The 16,669-nt window shown below is 39.4% G+C and overlaps 1 protein-coding gene across 1 annotated transcript in view; it reads right to left on the bottom strand.

Annotated features, from left to right (window-relative positions):
* Positions 1–1,086: 1,086 nt before the first annotated feature.
* The window catches only part of Ube2k (ubiquitin conjugating enzyme E2 K), a 59,700-nt gene continuing 44,117 nt past the window's right edge, over positions 1,087–16,669 (bottom strand). The window contains exons 5-7 of the mRNA XM_021163321.2: positions 8,263–8,362; positions 5,536–5,664; positions 1,087–5,207 (exon numbers count right to left, since the gene is read on the bottom strand). Of these exons, the coding sequence (XP_021018980.1) occupies positions 5,133–5,207; positions 5,536–5,664; positions 8,263–8,362 (304 nt within the window). The 3' untranslated portion in view covers positions 1,087–5,132. The remainder of the gene's footprint in view (positions 5,208–5,535; positions 5,665–8,262; positions 8,363–16,669) is intronic.

Below are 16,669 nucleotides of genomic sequence, written 5' to 3'. Positions count from 1 at the left end.
CGAGGCCAGCCTGGGCTACAGAGTGAGTTCCAGGACAGCCAGGGCTACACAGAGAAACCCTGTCTCGAAAAGAAAAAGCACTCCCTACTCCTCACTCTAGTTCCCCGACAAGCAACAGAAACAATTCCAGTCAACTACTTTGGCACTGTTTTGTTGGTTACTTGAGATTTTGCAGTCCTATGTGATAGAAAGTTAGTTTAGCAGATAGGCAACTGCTCTGCTACTGAGCTGAACTCCCCACCCCACAATCATTTTTACGAGGTTCCATAATTAGGTCACTAGGTCTATCTACTTTACCAAGCAAACTTGTAAGTAAGCCAGTTTGCTGCCGTTTTGGGCTTGAACACAAAGGAATCTGGCCCACTACTGATTGTACAAATTCAGGTCTGTAGGACACACATGCATGCAGGATCGGGGGTGGAACTGCTGATCCTGCTGCCTCAACTTCCCAAGTGCTGAGGTTGGAGCAGCAGGCTTACACACCTGGATTCACCTCTACCATTGCAAATGATTTTTTCAAACACTGTTAAACACTAAATACTTACCTAGATGAAGAACAGGATCAGAAAAAAAGCTGGCTTTATGTTTATTATATGGTCTAACAATGTAGCTTGGTAAACCTGGAACTGGACACATAGACAGGGCTAGCCTCAAATCTGCCTCCCTCTCTCTGCCTCCAGAACCCTAAAATCAATACCACAACACCTAGTACCAGCTTAGTCTTCTTAAATTAAAACTAAGATTAATCATGACATTTCAAGAACATTCAGAGTCTTCATGGTACAACAAAACCTTGCCACAACTTGTGTGGAAGTATGAAAACTGAACAGTGTTGCCTCAAACACCAGGGAAAGTGGGGAACTTAAACGCTCGCTCAGAGCTCAGCTCTATAGTGTTCCAGTACAAAGCAGGTGACCAGGATCCTAAATCCTTCACAGACTCAAATACTTGACAATTCACAGAAACTCTTAGCACACACACCATCACTATGAAGCGGTTGTGGGCATCTAACTGCTTCTTGTTTAATGTGATGAATTAATTCCCTGTCTAGAAAGAAGACTCAGAAATAAGATATAAAACATGTGCCAGGGGGAATGTGCATGCATTTATTTTTAAGAATTCCCAATAATGGGGAAAATTCAACATCTTTAAAAATGTGTTTATTTTTTAAAAATTCAATTGTATACAAAAGTGTTTCGTAGTTTTTAATTCTCAAGACAGACACCCAACCCCCCACCCACAGCCCACCCTGCTTCAGTATTTCTGGTAACCAGCCCATCTTCCCCTTACAAGACGTTAATGGCTCAGAATAGACCCTCCTACAGAATTACCATCACTAACAAACTGTTTAAGATCTAAAGAAGCCAACAAGCAAGGTTCTTTCAAAGTGAGGGTAGTGAAAATCCCTACAATGGCAGTAACTTCCAGCAGACACCATGACAGAGCACCATCAAATGCTGAAAGCTAAAAAATAGATATCGTTTTCAATAGTATTTCATTTTCTATTGGAAAAGTCTTTAAATTACATTAAATAAGTCTCTTTTTTCCCCCCAAAGAAATTGTCTAGCTTTTGTTATGATGCCTGTAAAAAGTAGGTGACAATAGGAGACATGATCAGTAAAAACAGTGCTATGACCTGATCCACTTGCCTCAGAACCAAACAGACCTGGGCCACACCTCACCATAGACAGCTTGGGGGGGGGGGGTGAGTAACCGGGCCAAAGGCGACACAATCATGACACCTTCCAGTGATGACTGCAGGCTCCGGAGTTTCTAGCAGTCTAAGGAAGTCGTAACAAGATAGGTAAGGAGACACCAACATCACCCCCTACCTTATGCTGTATGTAGGTTTGTCACATGTGTAGACACTGGAAGTCATGCTTGAGAAAAGGCTATTCCTTAGTGACACCGACAGGCTGATGGGTACACACTAAGACAGGTACTGAAAGATGAAAATGTAACTTCAAACATCAACTCCTTGAAACTAGAAAAAGTGATTAATACAGAACTATCAAAGTCCATGAAATAAAGAAACTATGACCAGACAGACACCTTCCTCTTTCTTATCTAGACACCGATTCCATCTTTATACAATATACCTGCCTCCACTGCTCAATTCCTAAATTCATTTTAAACCCTTACCCCACCAAAACTTCATCTCCTGTGCTGCTACACTAACTAGGCTGCAAGAACATCTACTTCTGCAGTTTTAAAAGCTGTATGAGACCTACACTCACATCCGGGCTCCACTTAACCAACATCCTAACCTCTGTAAAGGTGCCCAACAGCCTAACCAGTAATGTATAACACGCTGTGCAAAATGTCTAACCGCGGGAGCAAAGCCTACTGTCACTTCCTTTCTGCAGATGCTTAAGTGTTTTGCATAGTGTTAAATGCCACCAACAATCAGAAATATAAAAAAATTTCAAAAAAAAAACGGTTTAATTCATATGATAGGTTAGACACACTTCTCAAAGGCAAAATATTCAGTTCCACACACTGACATGGTTTTTGAATTCCAAGTTCCCAACATGCTAAGTTTTATACTAAAAGTCAGGCATAGGCTCAGAAAGAAAAGCTGGGTTATGTAAAAGCCGATCAGAGGATCAGCGAGTACTAGGGAGTCATCCTGCTCTAAACGGGATTTCACTAAAATTATGGGAACAGGGGGCTAAGACTGGACATACACCTCTCACAGGAGTCTCACAGACTCTGCCTGCCTTTCTCTTTCAAGAACCTGGTAGTAAAATCGCCACAACACCTACACCAGAACAGAACCTTTGTAGTACTTGTTAAAATGAAACTGTCAAACGCAGACTTACAAAAATAATTTCCATCAGGGTACTTTTGACTAAATCTCAATTTTTCGCATTGTTTTCCTAACTGTATGAAACACCAGGATGAGGACCGAGCTGCTTCTTTCTAAACCTACGAGTTGGGAAACAAAAGAAAGATAAAAATCAAACGAGAAGTGTGAGGGAAATACCCCAAAAGGGTGATTAGCACATTAAGTGAACATGAGAAACCCCAGGAAGTCTTGCTTATGAATCCCAGACAGTCTTGAGCTCACGGTTCTGACAGATGATGGCATAATCACCTCAAATCTATGAAAGCACATGTTATATATACACCTCCAGTAAGTATTCAGTGGAGCCAGTCTGAAGCCAATATGCAAAAAAAAAAAAAAAAAAAAAAAAAAAAGAAAAATAGAACCTAGCTGCCACCAAGACAAAGTAGGTGCTGCCTGACTCTTGTCTGAGCTCTCGTCTACCTCTAACTAGACAATGTACCCTGACAATACAGGCAGAGAGTAAACTCCAAGGACATGTTTTATACTTTTCAATACCTAAATATTAGTGTTCCCAAGCCACCCTCCATTAAAAGTTCTAATGAACTATGGAGGTAAACTCATGGTTATTTCACACATTTCCTTCTTATCTGAGAATATAAAGAACAGTACAAAGTTTTAGCTACTTGAAATAAATAAAGAAAAGCTTGTTTCCTTTGGCATCTTTATAAAATAACCTACAGCAATAAAAGATGTAGCTGCAACAGGAAATGTATGCATCCACAAACATGGAGAAAAACAGAGCAGCTTGAGTTTAGTGTGCAGGACAGTGGCCCTCAGTCACTGAGAACTGTGACAGCCGTACAAGTTGCTGGAAGAGCCGTCACATCTTTAATGTTATAATATATTAATGCTTCTTTTATTGCTTGTAGTATCAAGATTATTTAAAGTAAAGTGAAGTTATGCTGAGATAATAAGTTCAAAAAGTATTTTTGAACCACTTCATGACTGTAAGATGAAACAACACTTCAAGAAAAGAAACCTTTTAGAATATGACTTTCCATATACAACAACCTTACTTTAATTTAGTCTGATTCCATTACATTTCTGTCATCTATGCATTGGTCCTCAAAATTTTTAATTGTATCTCCTATGAAACAACTGCCTAAGTTCACTTGAACATTAATTAAGATGGTTAAAGGAAGTATTTGAGTTTGTAAAACTTATAATTCTCAAGCTTTGGAAGATAAAATGAGATGCGACAGTTGCTAAGGACAGGAAGTTTATATACAAGAGAAGGTAAAGTTTCAATTCTCACATTATCAGAAACATCATAAAGCAAGCTAGATTTCCTATGTGCATCTGGTATGTACAGTGAGACAGCACAGCTTTCATGTGTCGCCATGGGGAGTGCAGGAGGAGGAACTCCAGTGTCTGACAAAGGAAACCGTCAGGCTGGGCTCTAGGGAACAGGTACTGCACCCTTCAAGTTTCCAAAGACTTTATCATTTTAAAAAGTAATGTCAAATTCACTGAAAAACTAAGCAGTGTCCTTTTATTAAATCTAGAAATACTGCAACATCAAGTATTTATTCCTTTTGTGAGAGAAATAAAATTGGCAGCCCCTTTTTACATTACTACTTACAAAGTGAAGAACTNGGACAAAACATTCCAAACCTATGAGCTAAAAGTGGAACAAGGGACACTGTTCCTNGCACGTTTCCCACAAGACACAAAATAAATTGACCATGAGAATCTCCGCTCTGGATGGTGACAGGGACTGAAAGCTCTGATTAGGTCACCACCTTTAAATTGGGATAAATCTCATAATTCAAGAATGTCCTAATGCTTAAAAGGGTGGTCTTTTCGGCTACCCGTTCTAAGAAGTCAAGTACAAGCATGCAAGTAAATTCACAGGCACAGAGGATCTGTGTTCAGACGTAAGGGAGCTGTGATTCTACACCACAATGTGAAGGGCCGACACTCAAGTGTTATCCTAGTTAGTCAACAGAACCCTGAAGCAAACTCGCGAGTCTGTTACACTGCTAAACACTAAAGTAGCATGTTTTCCCATGGTTTTAGCTTAGCTCAAAGAATTTTTACACTACTAAGAAAAAAAATTAAAAGTATTTCCCCTTTTTAAATTTACACAGACGTTTAATTAGCTTTATTTACAGAGCAGGGAATTTTTTTTTTTTTTTTTTTTTTTGCAGTCTCCAATGGTGCCTAGGTAACATCATTAGGCAAGAATGCCAGTTTAAAAGAACTTTATGCAGAATCCTAAAAATAACAGGTGTTGATGCTCCTCGAGAGGCGAGAGCGAGGCTGGCGCAGCTCCTGTGCCTCAGTTACTCAGAAGCAGTTCTGTTGCAGTCTCTACATCCCATGATTTTGAAGACAAGGCCACTATTACTGCGTTCTGTAAAGAGGAGGACAAGAGCAATCACACTCCAGGGAAACCAAACCCTCCTCTCCCGAGTCACGCACTCTTCCCTCTACCAATGACTGCACACAATCACCACTGAGGCCAGCATCTAAACAGGATTAACCAAAACTCTAGTTTCAAAATGGCTAGTCCCCTTCTCCCAAGGACTGGGAGCACAAGTTTAAAATGGGGAGTCAAATCAATTCCTCTGGATGGTGACAGGGACTGAAAGCTCTGATTAGGTCACCACCTTTAAATCGGGATAAATCTCATAATTCAAGAATGTCCTAATGCTTAAAAGGGTGGTCTTTTCGGTACTTACCCTATCAAAACCCATAGCACAGAGGTTTTCTATTTTTTTGGTGTATTCTGGACTAGAAACTGGTGCTCCAGCGTACACATGTGCCCAAAGTCGAGCTGTCTGCTTGAACATTTCAGGATTCTGTTTGTACTATATGGAGGGAAAAAGCAGGTAACAAGACAATACAGTGAGATTACCATAGCTGCTCAACTATGACTTGCTTGCTCCAAAGAAAATACATTTATATTTAGAATGTAACTCATTTGGGCTGGCCTGCAGAGATCAATAGTAGTACGAATTAGCTTAGTAACAAGCTCAAGTTCAGAAATTCAATTACTAGCACTCCATGTGCCAAAACATAAAAGGTGATTCCTTTCCCATTGCAGAAATGTCATTCAAGAAATGAAGCTTTGTGAAAATAAAAGAGTTAATACTCTTTAAACAAACAAACATCTAATATTAAATGAACATTATCTAAATGTTCTAATAACTGTACAGAAAATTACACAACTAAATCAGTAGCATGTAATGTTACATAGACATTAGCTGATACATTTAACACTGACTGATACACACAATCAAATGTGCTACTAGGCCGGCCTCAAGCTGAGGAGCAGATGCCCTTAGAGCTATGCAGTACTGCATAGTAATCAAAGTAAACCCAACACTCAAGAGAATCCAACTTACATTACTTTTGAAGACTACTTAAAAACCTACAAAAAGCCGGGAGTGGTGGCGCACGCCTTTAATCCCAGCACTCGGGAGGCAGAGGCAGGCGGATTTCTGAGTTCGAGGCCAGCCTGGTCTACAAAGTGAGTTCCAGGACAGCCAGAGCTACACAGAGAAACCCTGTCTCGAAAAACCACAAAAAAAAAAAAAAAAAACCTACAAAAGAGCTCTACTAGATAAAGATTTGCCATATGAAACTGGAAAAAGGTGAGGTAAATTCATTGTAAAAATACTTGTAAGACAGAGTATAAAGTAATGATGTCAATTCATTTTAATATTTATCAAAGTGCTACTTTTAAACTTTACTTATGTATGTTCGTGTATATGCACACATGTGGAAGTGCTCAGTAAAGGCAAGCAGAGGACCGCAGGAAGCTACCCAGTGAGGGTGCTGGGACCTAACCTCTGTCCTCACAATGATAACAAGGAACTAACCCCTCCCCCGAGCCACCCAGCTCCCTAGCCCCAGAGCAGAAACTGGGTAATTCATTATTCCTCTCCCTCCGACATCGCTTTCTCTCAAAAAAGTTCCCAATATGTAGCCCTGGCTGGCCTAGAACTTGCTATCTTTATCTTGTTCATTGTTCAGGCTTGACTCAAATTTAACGATCCACTAACATCTACCTATAGAGTACCAAACTAAAAGTCTACATTATATTAAGATGATATACCTAATATATTTCAAGCAATACTTTGTGAACGAACAACACAAACATTATTTTAGGTGTTAAAAATCAGCTATGGAAACCAAGAGATGGCTTGGCAACCAGAGGACCAGCTGCTACTCCAGGACCAGGGTTCAACTGCCAGCATCCACATGATCCTGTAACTCCAGGATCTGACACCCTCACAGAGACATACATTGAGGCAATGTACATAAAATAATTTTTTTCAAGTCACCTTTTATTTTATGTCTCAATTTATCTCAATTTGTGGGAAAATCAAAGATAAACTTCAAGAAAGAATTCTGCTACCAAATATTAATAGCACATATGTGCAAACTATTAAAAGCTGTAGTTCTAAGCAATGGTGGGCTGTAGAGATCGCTCAGTGGTTAGGAGCACTGACTGTTTTTCTAGAAGTGCTGAGTTCAATTCTCAGCAACCACATGGTGGCTCACAACCATCTGCAATGTATTCTGACGCCCTCTTCTTGAGTGAAGGCAACTACAGTGTACTCATATACATAAAATAAATAAAGATTATAAAAAAGAAAGAACATTTTTAAAAATTATTTTTATTTGATGTACATTCATGTTTTGTCTACATGTATGTCTGTGTGAAGGTGTTACGTCCCCAGAAACTGAACTTACAGACTGTCATGAGTTACCATGTGGGTGCTAGGGAATTGAACCTGGGTCCTTTGCAAGAGCAGCTAATGTCCATAAGTGCTGAGTCATCTCTTCATCTAAAGGGAGCCCATTTTATAAGCACATTTTAAAAAATCTGAAGGTTGGCTGATAAATGCTTCCTTAAAGAGAAGCAAGGAAAACAGAACACAATGACATAAACATGACTATAATCTTAAAATCTCTTGAAATCAAAGAATATCACAAAAGAGTTAAGTGTACAAGGAGAACTTAAATCAGCAGAAACTCTGCAATGTACATAACTGGACATAAGTGATAATGGAGTTCCTAACAGGTATTTGTTTATTATGACATGATTTTATTATTTTTTTAAAGATTTATTTATTTTATGTGAGTACTCTGCAGTTGTCTTCAGACACCCCTGAAAAGGGCCTCAGGTCCCATTACAGATGGCTGTGAGTCACCATGTGGTTGCTGGGAATTGAACTCAGGACCTCTGGAAGAGTTCAGAGTTAAGTGCAGTCAGTGCTCTTAACCACTGAGCTATCTCTCCAGCCTGTAACATGATTTTATTATATGTGACAAAACTATTTTATTAAAAGAAACCATTTCCAAATTTAGTACCAATATAGAATGTTAATACGCTGATATGAAATATTTAAAACTACATACACAGGTCTAAGAAAGTTTTTCAAAAGCTGCTTTCTTACCTGATTCGCTACTACTGCATCTTGGGGGTCATCTGGTTCTGCAGCCGCCAACAGCGCTTGCAATGACAATAATACTGTGCGCAGAGTCATTGCTGCTGCCCTAAATTTCAAATTAGGAAAATATCCCCGTTAAAAGAACTTTGAATGATATAAACAAAGTCTGTTTTCTGAATGAAACAAAAATACGCTAGAACTAAAAATTTTCTAGTTAACAAACGTGTATAATTGCCAATTTTCTATTTTTACAATGAGTCCATTTCTAAGACAATTTTCATCGCCTCATCCTGAACTGACCTTGCTGTTTTCTCTGCTTGTTCCATTTACCTACTTTGTAAGCTTTATCTTAATTCATGTTCTTCTTAGATGTTGTGTGTGAGTTTCTGTCTCCATGTACGTATGGTGCTAAATGTCTGGTGCCCATGAAGGTCAAAACTGGAGGTCAAGATGCCTGAGTCACTGTATGGATGCTGGGAATTAAGGTCAACCACTCTTTAAGAACACAGGCTCACTCTTTCATTTTCTTTTTCTTTCTTCCCCCCTCCCCCTCCCTGAGACAGGATTTCTCTGTGTAGCCCTGGGTGCCCTGGAACTCACTCTGTAAACCAGGCTGGCCTCGAACTCAGAAATCCACCTGCCTCTGCCTCCCAAGTGCTGGGATTAAAGGCGTGCGCCACCAGGGTCCCGCTAGAACACATGCTCTTAACCACTAAGCAAGTTCTCCAACCACTTACCCATATTTCATTATGAAGTGATAATTTAAGTTACCACTACTAATAAACTGGAATTTTAAACAGATTTTTAAATGTCTAAATCATGTCTGCATAAGGGAACTTGAGTACAGGTGCTTGGAGAGGATAAAAGCAGTCCATCCTCTCCTGATGGAGTGGGTACCAAGGACTCCACTGGGATCACTGCAGAGCAAGCAGCACATGCCCTCAACCACAGTTAAGTCACTACAACTCTTTAATGGCATGCTAAATAAAACACGGAGATAAAGATCAATCCATAGTATTCCAAAATAGGATAATTTTCTATTTAAAATATTACACTTGAGGTTGGAGAGATGGCTCACAATTATATACGTGTACTATTCTTGCAGAGGGCCTGTGTTTACGTCCCAGCACCCATTCCTGGCTTGATAGCAAATTACCTAAAACTGCAGCTCCACCGGATTTACTGCTTTCTGACCTCTGGAGGCACCCACATGGACTGTATATACCCACACCAATACACAGACATAATTAGGAATAAAATTCAATCTCATCATTTAAGTCATGATCCTAATTATATTTATACCAAAAGCCTTTGTCTTTATGAAATAATTATTTGTTTAAAATTTGCTTCACTAATCCTGAAATGTTTAGAATGTTAACAGGGCAATGATGGCACATGACATTTGGAAGGCAGAGGAGCGTGGATCTTTGTGAGTTCAAGACCAGCCTGGTCTCCAAAGTTAGTTCCAGGACAGACAGGGCTACACAAAGAAATCCTGTCTCAAGAAAATCTCAGAGCAAGCTCTTCTTGAGGTATATGACTGTCATCCTAAGTAAGGGCCTTGTAAAGTCAAGCACACTACACTATAGCCCTATCTCTAGCCCCAGTAAGGTCACTCTTTAACCACACAGATGGTTATTCTAAACCAGCCTTGTCTGGTTGAGTTCCTAATTCCTAAAATCAAACAACAAAAATCCCTAGTGACAATTTTCCATTTCCTTGAATAATACACAAGAGACAACCCTAGATGTTCAAGCAAAAAGAAGAAAGAAAGAAAGAAAGAAAGAAAGAAAGAAAGAAAGAAAGAAAGAAAGAAAGAAAGAAAGAAAGAGGGGGAGGGAGGGGAAGAAGGGAGGGAAGGGGAGAGGGAGAGAGGAGGAGGAGGAGAAAAGGAAGGAAGGAAGACAGACAGACAGACACAGACAAACAGAAAGAAAGAGAAAACGAACGAACTCAACTTTCTGGAAGCAGCATGTGTTAATGCAGTAAATGTCAGTAAATATTCTTCCTCTTACTGGTAGCATGAGTAGGTCTAGGGACTTGGTTTTAGGGACAGAGTCTACTATGTCATCTTAAGACAGATGAAAAACAGGACCCTCCTGTCTCTTTCTCCCAAGTGCAGGAACTTCAGGACTGTATTCCTCATGCTCATGTGAGGACCTCACCTAAGACCTGCTCAATGAGAAGTTAGGGGTGTTTGAGCAAATGGGCCAATGAAAATGACCAAAGACAGTATTTGTAGAACCCTGCTCTTTATATGCTAATCGGCAAGAGCTGTTCTACATCATGAAATAAGTTTTACACACAATGTAGGTCTATATTTTATATATTAAAATATCCACTACACACTAGTCTCTAAAATGATCAGACATGGTAGCAATATCTATAATCCTAGCTCTTGGGAGATAAAGGCAGGAGGTCTAGTTCACCCTAATATAAAGGAAGACCCTGTCTAATATAAGGGCAGAGAAGTAAACAATTAGAATGAAAATGTCTCATCAATTAATGTAGTCTTCTAGAGAAGCTAGAGCAATTGTGGATCCTGGCGTGATGCTTACAGAACAGCTGGCACTGCCAGGCACACTGATATAAACTTTCACACTTAGCACTTGGTAGGCACAGAAGACTAGGACTAACTGAGACCTGACCCAAAAGAAAAAAACAAAACCAAAAAGCNCNCCCCCCCCCCCCCGCCCCAAAGCCGGGCGTGGTGGCTCAAACCTTTAATACCAGCACTCGGGAGGCAGAGGCAGGCGAATTTCTGAGTTTGAGGCCAGCCTGGTCTACAGAGTGAGTTCCAGGACAGCCAGAGCTACACAGAGAAACCCTGTCTCGAAAAAACAAAAACAAAAACTAAAAACTAAAAAACAGACTGGAAAAAATAAAACAATAGGCTCAGACACTGAATCAGTATTTAAAACACAGTAAGTGCTTCAAAAAGCTATCTAAGCACAGTTTGGTAGTCCCAGACATTATTGTTCAAGAGCATGGGAGGCAGAGGCTATTTTAAACTGCTTTACAGTTGAAAAACCACCTTGCTTAGACAGATTTTGTCTTAAAAGAAAATCTTTTCAAACAGCTACATCACTTTACATCTTAGCTGACAAAACAGAAGTTTTTGTCTGGACCTAGATGTTCAATTTCCTAAGAGCTTCAAAGTTAATTTTCAACCTAGAGTTATATTTTTAGCACATTCTGAGGACAATGAGATGGTTAAGTAGATTAAAAACACTTGTGAGACAAGCCTGGAGACCCAAGTTCATGCCCAGACCCTTCACACAGGCACCACACCCACATCATATGTACATAAGCTCTTAAATAAAACAAGTTGAAATGTATATAACCAAACTTAACCCTTAAATATTTATACCTTTCTTTCCTTAACTACAAAAAGATGAAAATTCTTTCCTTAGGAAGCATCTACTATAATTTTAATATTTTACAAATTTTAAATAAATACTTCAGTGAATAAGACTACTTAAAAAGAACTGGGCATGGTGCTGCATGCCTTTAATCCCAGTATTGGGAGGCAGAGAGGCAGGTGGATCTCTGTGGGTTCAAGACCAACCTGGTCAACAAAGCCCCTCCAGGAGAGCCAGGGCTCAGTTCAGTTCCCAGGCCACCATGAATGACATATACAGCTGTCTGTAATACACTTACAGGTTTCAACATTCTGTGACCTCCACAGACATCAACCATGCACATGGCACACCATACTCAGAGCCAAAAGGTAGATATATAAAATTTAAAAAAAAAAACTTAAAAAAAAATTTCTAAGGTTACATTTAAAGGCACATGCACATTTAAAATTAGCCAAGATTCATCGGCAAAAAAAATGACCTATATACTAGCAAAATAAACACAAAATAAGACACAAGTATAACTTCACAAATTTGAAATACACAACATAAGCTGGTTAGCTCGTAGTTGAACAAACTCTCTTTTTATGGTGTTTCAAACTGAACCACAACTCTAACCTGTGGCTGACGGAGCTAAAGCCCAAGCCTACCAAGAACTTTTGCTCAACCTTGCTTTTTGGTTCAGCATTGAAAATGAATTCCACTCTATGTCCTCTCAAGGCCCTGAATTCATGCTGGGATTACAGATGAGGATGGCCATTCTTAATTCATATATTTTTAAAAGTAAGTAATTTATTATGTACTTTCAAAGTTTTTTGTTTTTGTCTTTTTTTAATTTTTGGAGACAAGGTTTGTATAAAAATAGGGATAAAGTATCACATGGTACAGAAAAGGAATTGAGGGAAAAAATTAGGAGATATGACCTCTGGATCTTAAGGGAGCCTCAAGTGTGAGGAAACACATTAAACAGAAAATAGTTTACACATACATATACACACAGAGGGGAGGGAGGGAGGGAGGGAGGGAGGGAGGGAGGGAAGGAGGGAGGGAGGGAGAAAGAGAGAGAGAGAGAGAGAGAGAAAATGAATATCTATGCATATACCTGGCCAAAGTTATTTTTTAATTTTTTTATTTATTTTATGTATATGAGATGCATGTATGCCTGTGTATCATGGGCAGGCCTGGTGCATGCAGAGGCCAAGAGAGTATGTGGGGTCCCCTTAGAGTGGAGTTATAGAAAGGTAAGAGCTGCCATGTAGGTGCTGGGAATTGAACCTAGGTCCTCTGGAAGAGTAGACAGTAAGTTTGAACAGTAAAGGAAAGTCAAAATATGAGAATCTCCTATCAGCTGGGCAGTGGTGGCACACGTGGTTAATCACAGGACTTAGCAGTCACACAGGTGGATCTCTAGGAGTTCAAAGCCAGCAGCATGGTCTACAAAGTGAGTTCCAGGACAGCCAGTGCTACACAGAGAAACCCTGCCTCAAAAACAAAAAAATACAAAAAGATAATCTCATATCCAAACAATTAAGCTCACAATAACAATTTTAATGGCAATAAAATATAAAAACATGCAGAATTTTATACATTAATTGAAAAGACCTAAACAAAAAAACTTCAAAGAAAACACAAGAAGAATGCTTCATGATGCATCAGACAATACTTTATAGGATAGAACAAAATTGGATGACACAAAGACAGAGGAAGAGAGTCAGAGAATGGACTATGAACACAGAGTAGAGCAGTTAAGAAATACAGGAAAGAATGGGAGCAAAGGTCTGCGAGCTCATGTAGTCACGACAGCCATAAAACTTGCTCTGCAGCTGAGCATGACCGTGACCTCCTGACACGCCCACCTTCAGGCCCTGACAGGGACAAACCGTTGTACATGACTTTGCAGACCAAGTATCTGCACATTCAGGTCTTTCTCCAAGAATAAAATACTACCTACTAGGCACACAAAAAATACAATCATTAAGGAAAACCCTGTCCTCTGTAAAGAAAAGGAAAAAAGAAAAAAATAAATACTATCAAAACAAAAGCAGAAAGTGAGAGTTGCAAATAATGATGGATTGGAAGTTTAACTCCCTCACTATAGGTACAAACAGATGGGTTAAAGTTCATCCCACTAGTCTACTTCTGCAAAGAGAACCAAAGAAACGCGAGCCGAGACTTCAACAGTCATACACACACTCACTCACAGCTTTATACACAAGTGCACAATGGTGGAAGCAGTTTCCACAGAGGATGAATTGGAAAAACAAAATATTTGTTTAAATTATCTCACTTTAAAATACAATCATGAAGCTGGGCAGTGGTGGCGCACGCCTTTAATCCCAGCACTTGGGAGGCAGAGGCAGATGGATTTCTGAGTTCGAGGCCAGCCTGGTCTACAGAGTGAATGAGCTAGGCTGACGAAAAACCGAAAAACCAAAAAAAAAAAAAAAAAAGGACAGGATGAAACAATGCGTCCATTTCCCACAATCCCATCCAATACTCCTTTTGAATTTGGTAGAGGTTGCCACACAGTGGTGACAAGTGCCATCCACCACTAAGAAGGTGGTGGTTTCAAGAATACAAGATGTACAAAAAGACTCATGGAGTGGGCCTCAAAATGTAATTACTCTATGTATATGGAGATGTGGAAACTGCCAGGAAAGGAGACAGGAACTCGAGGAATAACAGAGTTGTTTTGTTTGCGCTGCATATGCAATATGCCTAGCATGTACTATGGGGGAAGCCGCAAACCAAGCCCGAGAGTCTTCTCATTTGTTGTGTTGCTTTGAATGTATTTTAAAGTGGATAGATTCATGTATTTGAATACTTGGTCCCCAGTTGAGAGCACTGGGGGAAGTTTATGACAATTTTAGAATCTAGAGCCTTGCTGGACAGCGTAGTCACTAGGAGCAGACTTTTCTAGCTTCTTTACCACTCACTGGCTGTTATGCCAAGGGAATGTGACAGGCAGCTCTTCTGGCTACCTGCTGCCATTTGCTCCTTGACAGTAAGGACACTTGCTTTCTGGACCCATAAGACAAAATAAACACTTTCATTTCAGAGTTGCTCATGATCAACATATTTTATCACATAAACTGAGTAACTGACACATTCTATTTTCCTACCACCTTTTAAACCTAGAATAGTCAACATGGATAAGATGTTACTCTCGGGAGGCAAAGGAAGAGGCAGGCGGATTTCTGAGTTCGAGGCCAGCCTGGTCTACAAAGTGAGTTCCAGGACAGCCAGGGCTACACAGTTTAGAAACCCTGTCTCGAAAAACAAAAAAAAAAAAAACAAAAAAAAAAAACAAAAAACCTGTTACTCACCAAAGTTATAAAACCAAAGATGTAATAAAAACGATCTAGGGGCTGGGGAGATGGCTCAGGGGTTAAGAGCACTGACTGCTCTTCCAGAGGTCCTGAGTTCAAATCCCAGCAGCCACATGGTGGCTCACAACCATCTGTAATGGGATCTGATGCCCTGGTCTGGTGTATCTGAGGGGAGTGACAGTAAACTCACATAAAATAAATAAATAAATCTTTTTTTTTTTTTAAAAAGGAAGTATTAAAAAAAAAAAAAGATCTATATCCTCATTTTCAGAGAGACTGTTTTCAAAAGGAACGGACAGTGATAGGATGATATCCAAAGCCTATTCCTGGCTTCCTGTCTCATAGAGGGAGGGGGGGGGAATGGGTGGAAAATTAATGAGGAACAATAAAAACATGAAGTTGGAGAATATGGCAAGGAGATATTCAGGGACTTGAAGGGGGAAAATAAAAAGGAATAGAATCATACATATTTGAAAGAATACATATGTGAAATCCTAAAAAAATAAATTATTAATTTTTTTTAATAATATTAACTAACCAGGCATGGTGGGTATACCCTTAAATCCCAACACTAAGAAAGCAGAGGCAGGTGGGACTCTTGAGTTTCAGACTAGCCTGGCATATATATATATATATATATATATATATATATATATTGAGACTCTGCCTCAATAGATGGATGGATGGACAGACAGGACAAAAGAACCGACAGAAGACAAGAGAGATAAACAAACAAATCCATACATAAATAGTACAATACTAACCAATGATATACTTAATGACACTTTGAAATAACTACAATAAATATCAAACAAAGCCTACTTGGCCAACCCTAAAGACTACAGAAATTTTATCTTTAAAATAATTAATGCCTATCTTATTGTTTTAGATTTATCTTTTTTTATATAATTTTTTAAAAGATTTATTATTATACATAAGTACATTGTAGCTGTCTTCAGACGCACCAGAAGAGGGCATCAGATCTCTCACTCCAGGTGGTTGTGAGCCACTATGTGGTTGCTGGGATTTGAACTCAGGACCTTTGGTAGAACAGTCAGTGCTCTTACCCACTGAGCCATCTCGCCAGCCCTAGATTTATCTTTAAAATTTAAATTCATTGATGTGAAAATTTAAGTTTAGAAAAAGACTCTTAACATTCTATTCATTCTTGTCTCAAGTGCTTCTTATAGCCGTACTTCACTGAGGCTTCCTGGATTTCATATGCATAATTAATTATATTTTATGAAGTACTAAACTTCAAACAGGAATATGAAATTTCAAGATGCATTGGTTTGGAGACAACAAAACAGCGCAGCTGGTAAAAAACTTAGGATGCAAGCCTACTAACTAAATTCTATGCCTAGACTGCTTTAACAAGAAACGGCCCAAGTAAGGCCAAGTGAGAGACTGGGAGGACACAGCTCCTGTAATCAGCCAGACAAAAGGTAAGGTGGAATGTGGGTTACAGCAATAGTAAGGGAGTTGCTGGTGAGATGCAAGTTTGACCACCATATTTTTAGACAGTGTACACAACAACAGAAAAAGAGACAAACCAAGCCAGATATGATAGTGCATGCCTTTAACCCCAGTACCTGAGAGGGAGAGACAGATCTCTGTGAGTTTGAGACCACAGTGCTCTACAAAGGAAAATCCAGGATAGAGAAGACTATACAGTGATCCTGGTGTGTGTGTGTGTGTGTGTGTGTGTGTGTGTGTGTGTGTGTG

Source organism: Mus caroli, chromosome 5 (genome assembly GCF_900094665.2).
Source record: "Mus caroli chromosome 5, CAROLI_EIJ_v1.1, whole genome shotgun sequence".
In the NCBI taxonomy this organism is placed as follows: Eukaryota; Metazoa; Chordata; class Mammalia; order Rodentia; family Muridae; genus Mus; species Mus caroli.
This window is presented reverse-complemented; position numbering and strand designations above follow the sequence as displayed.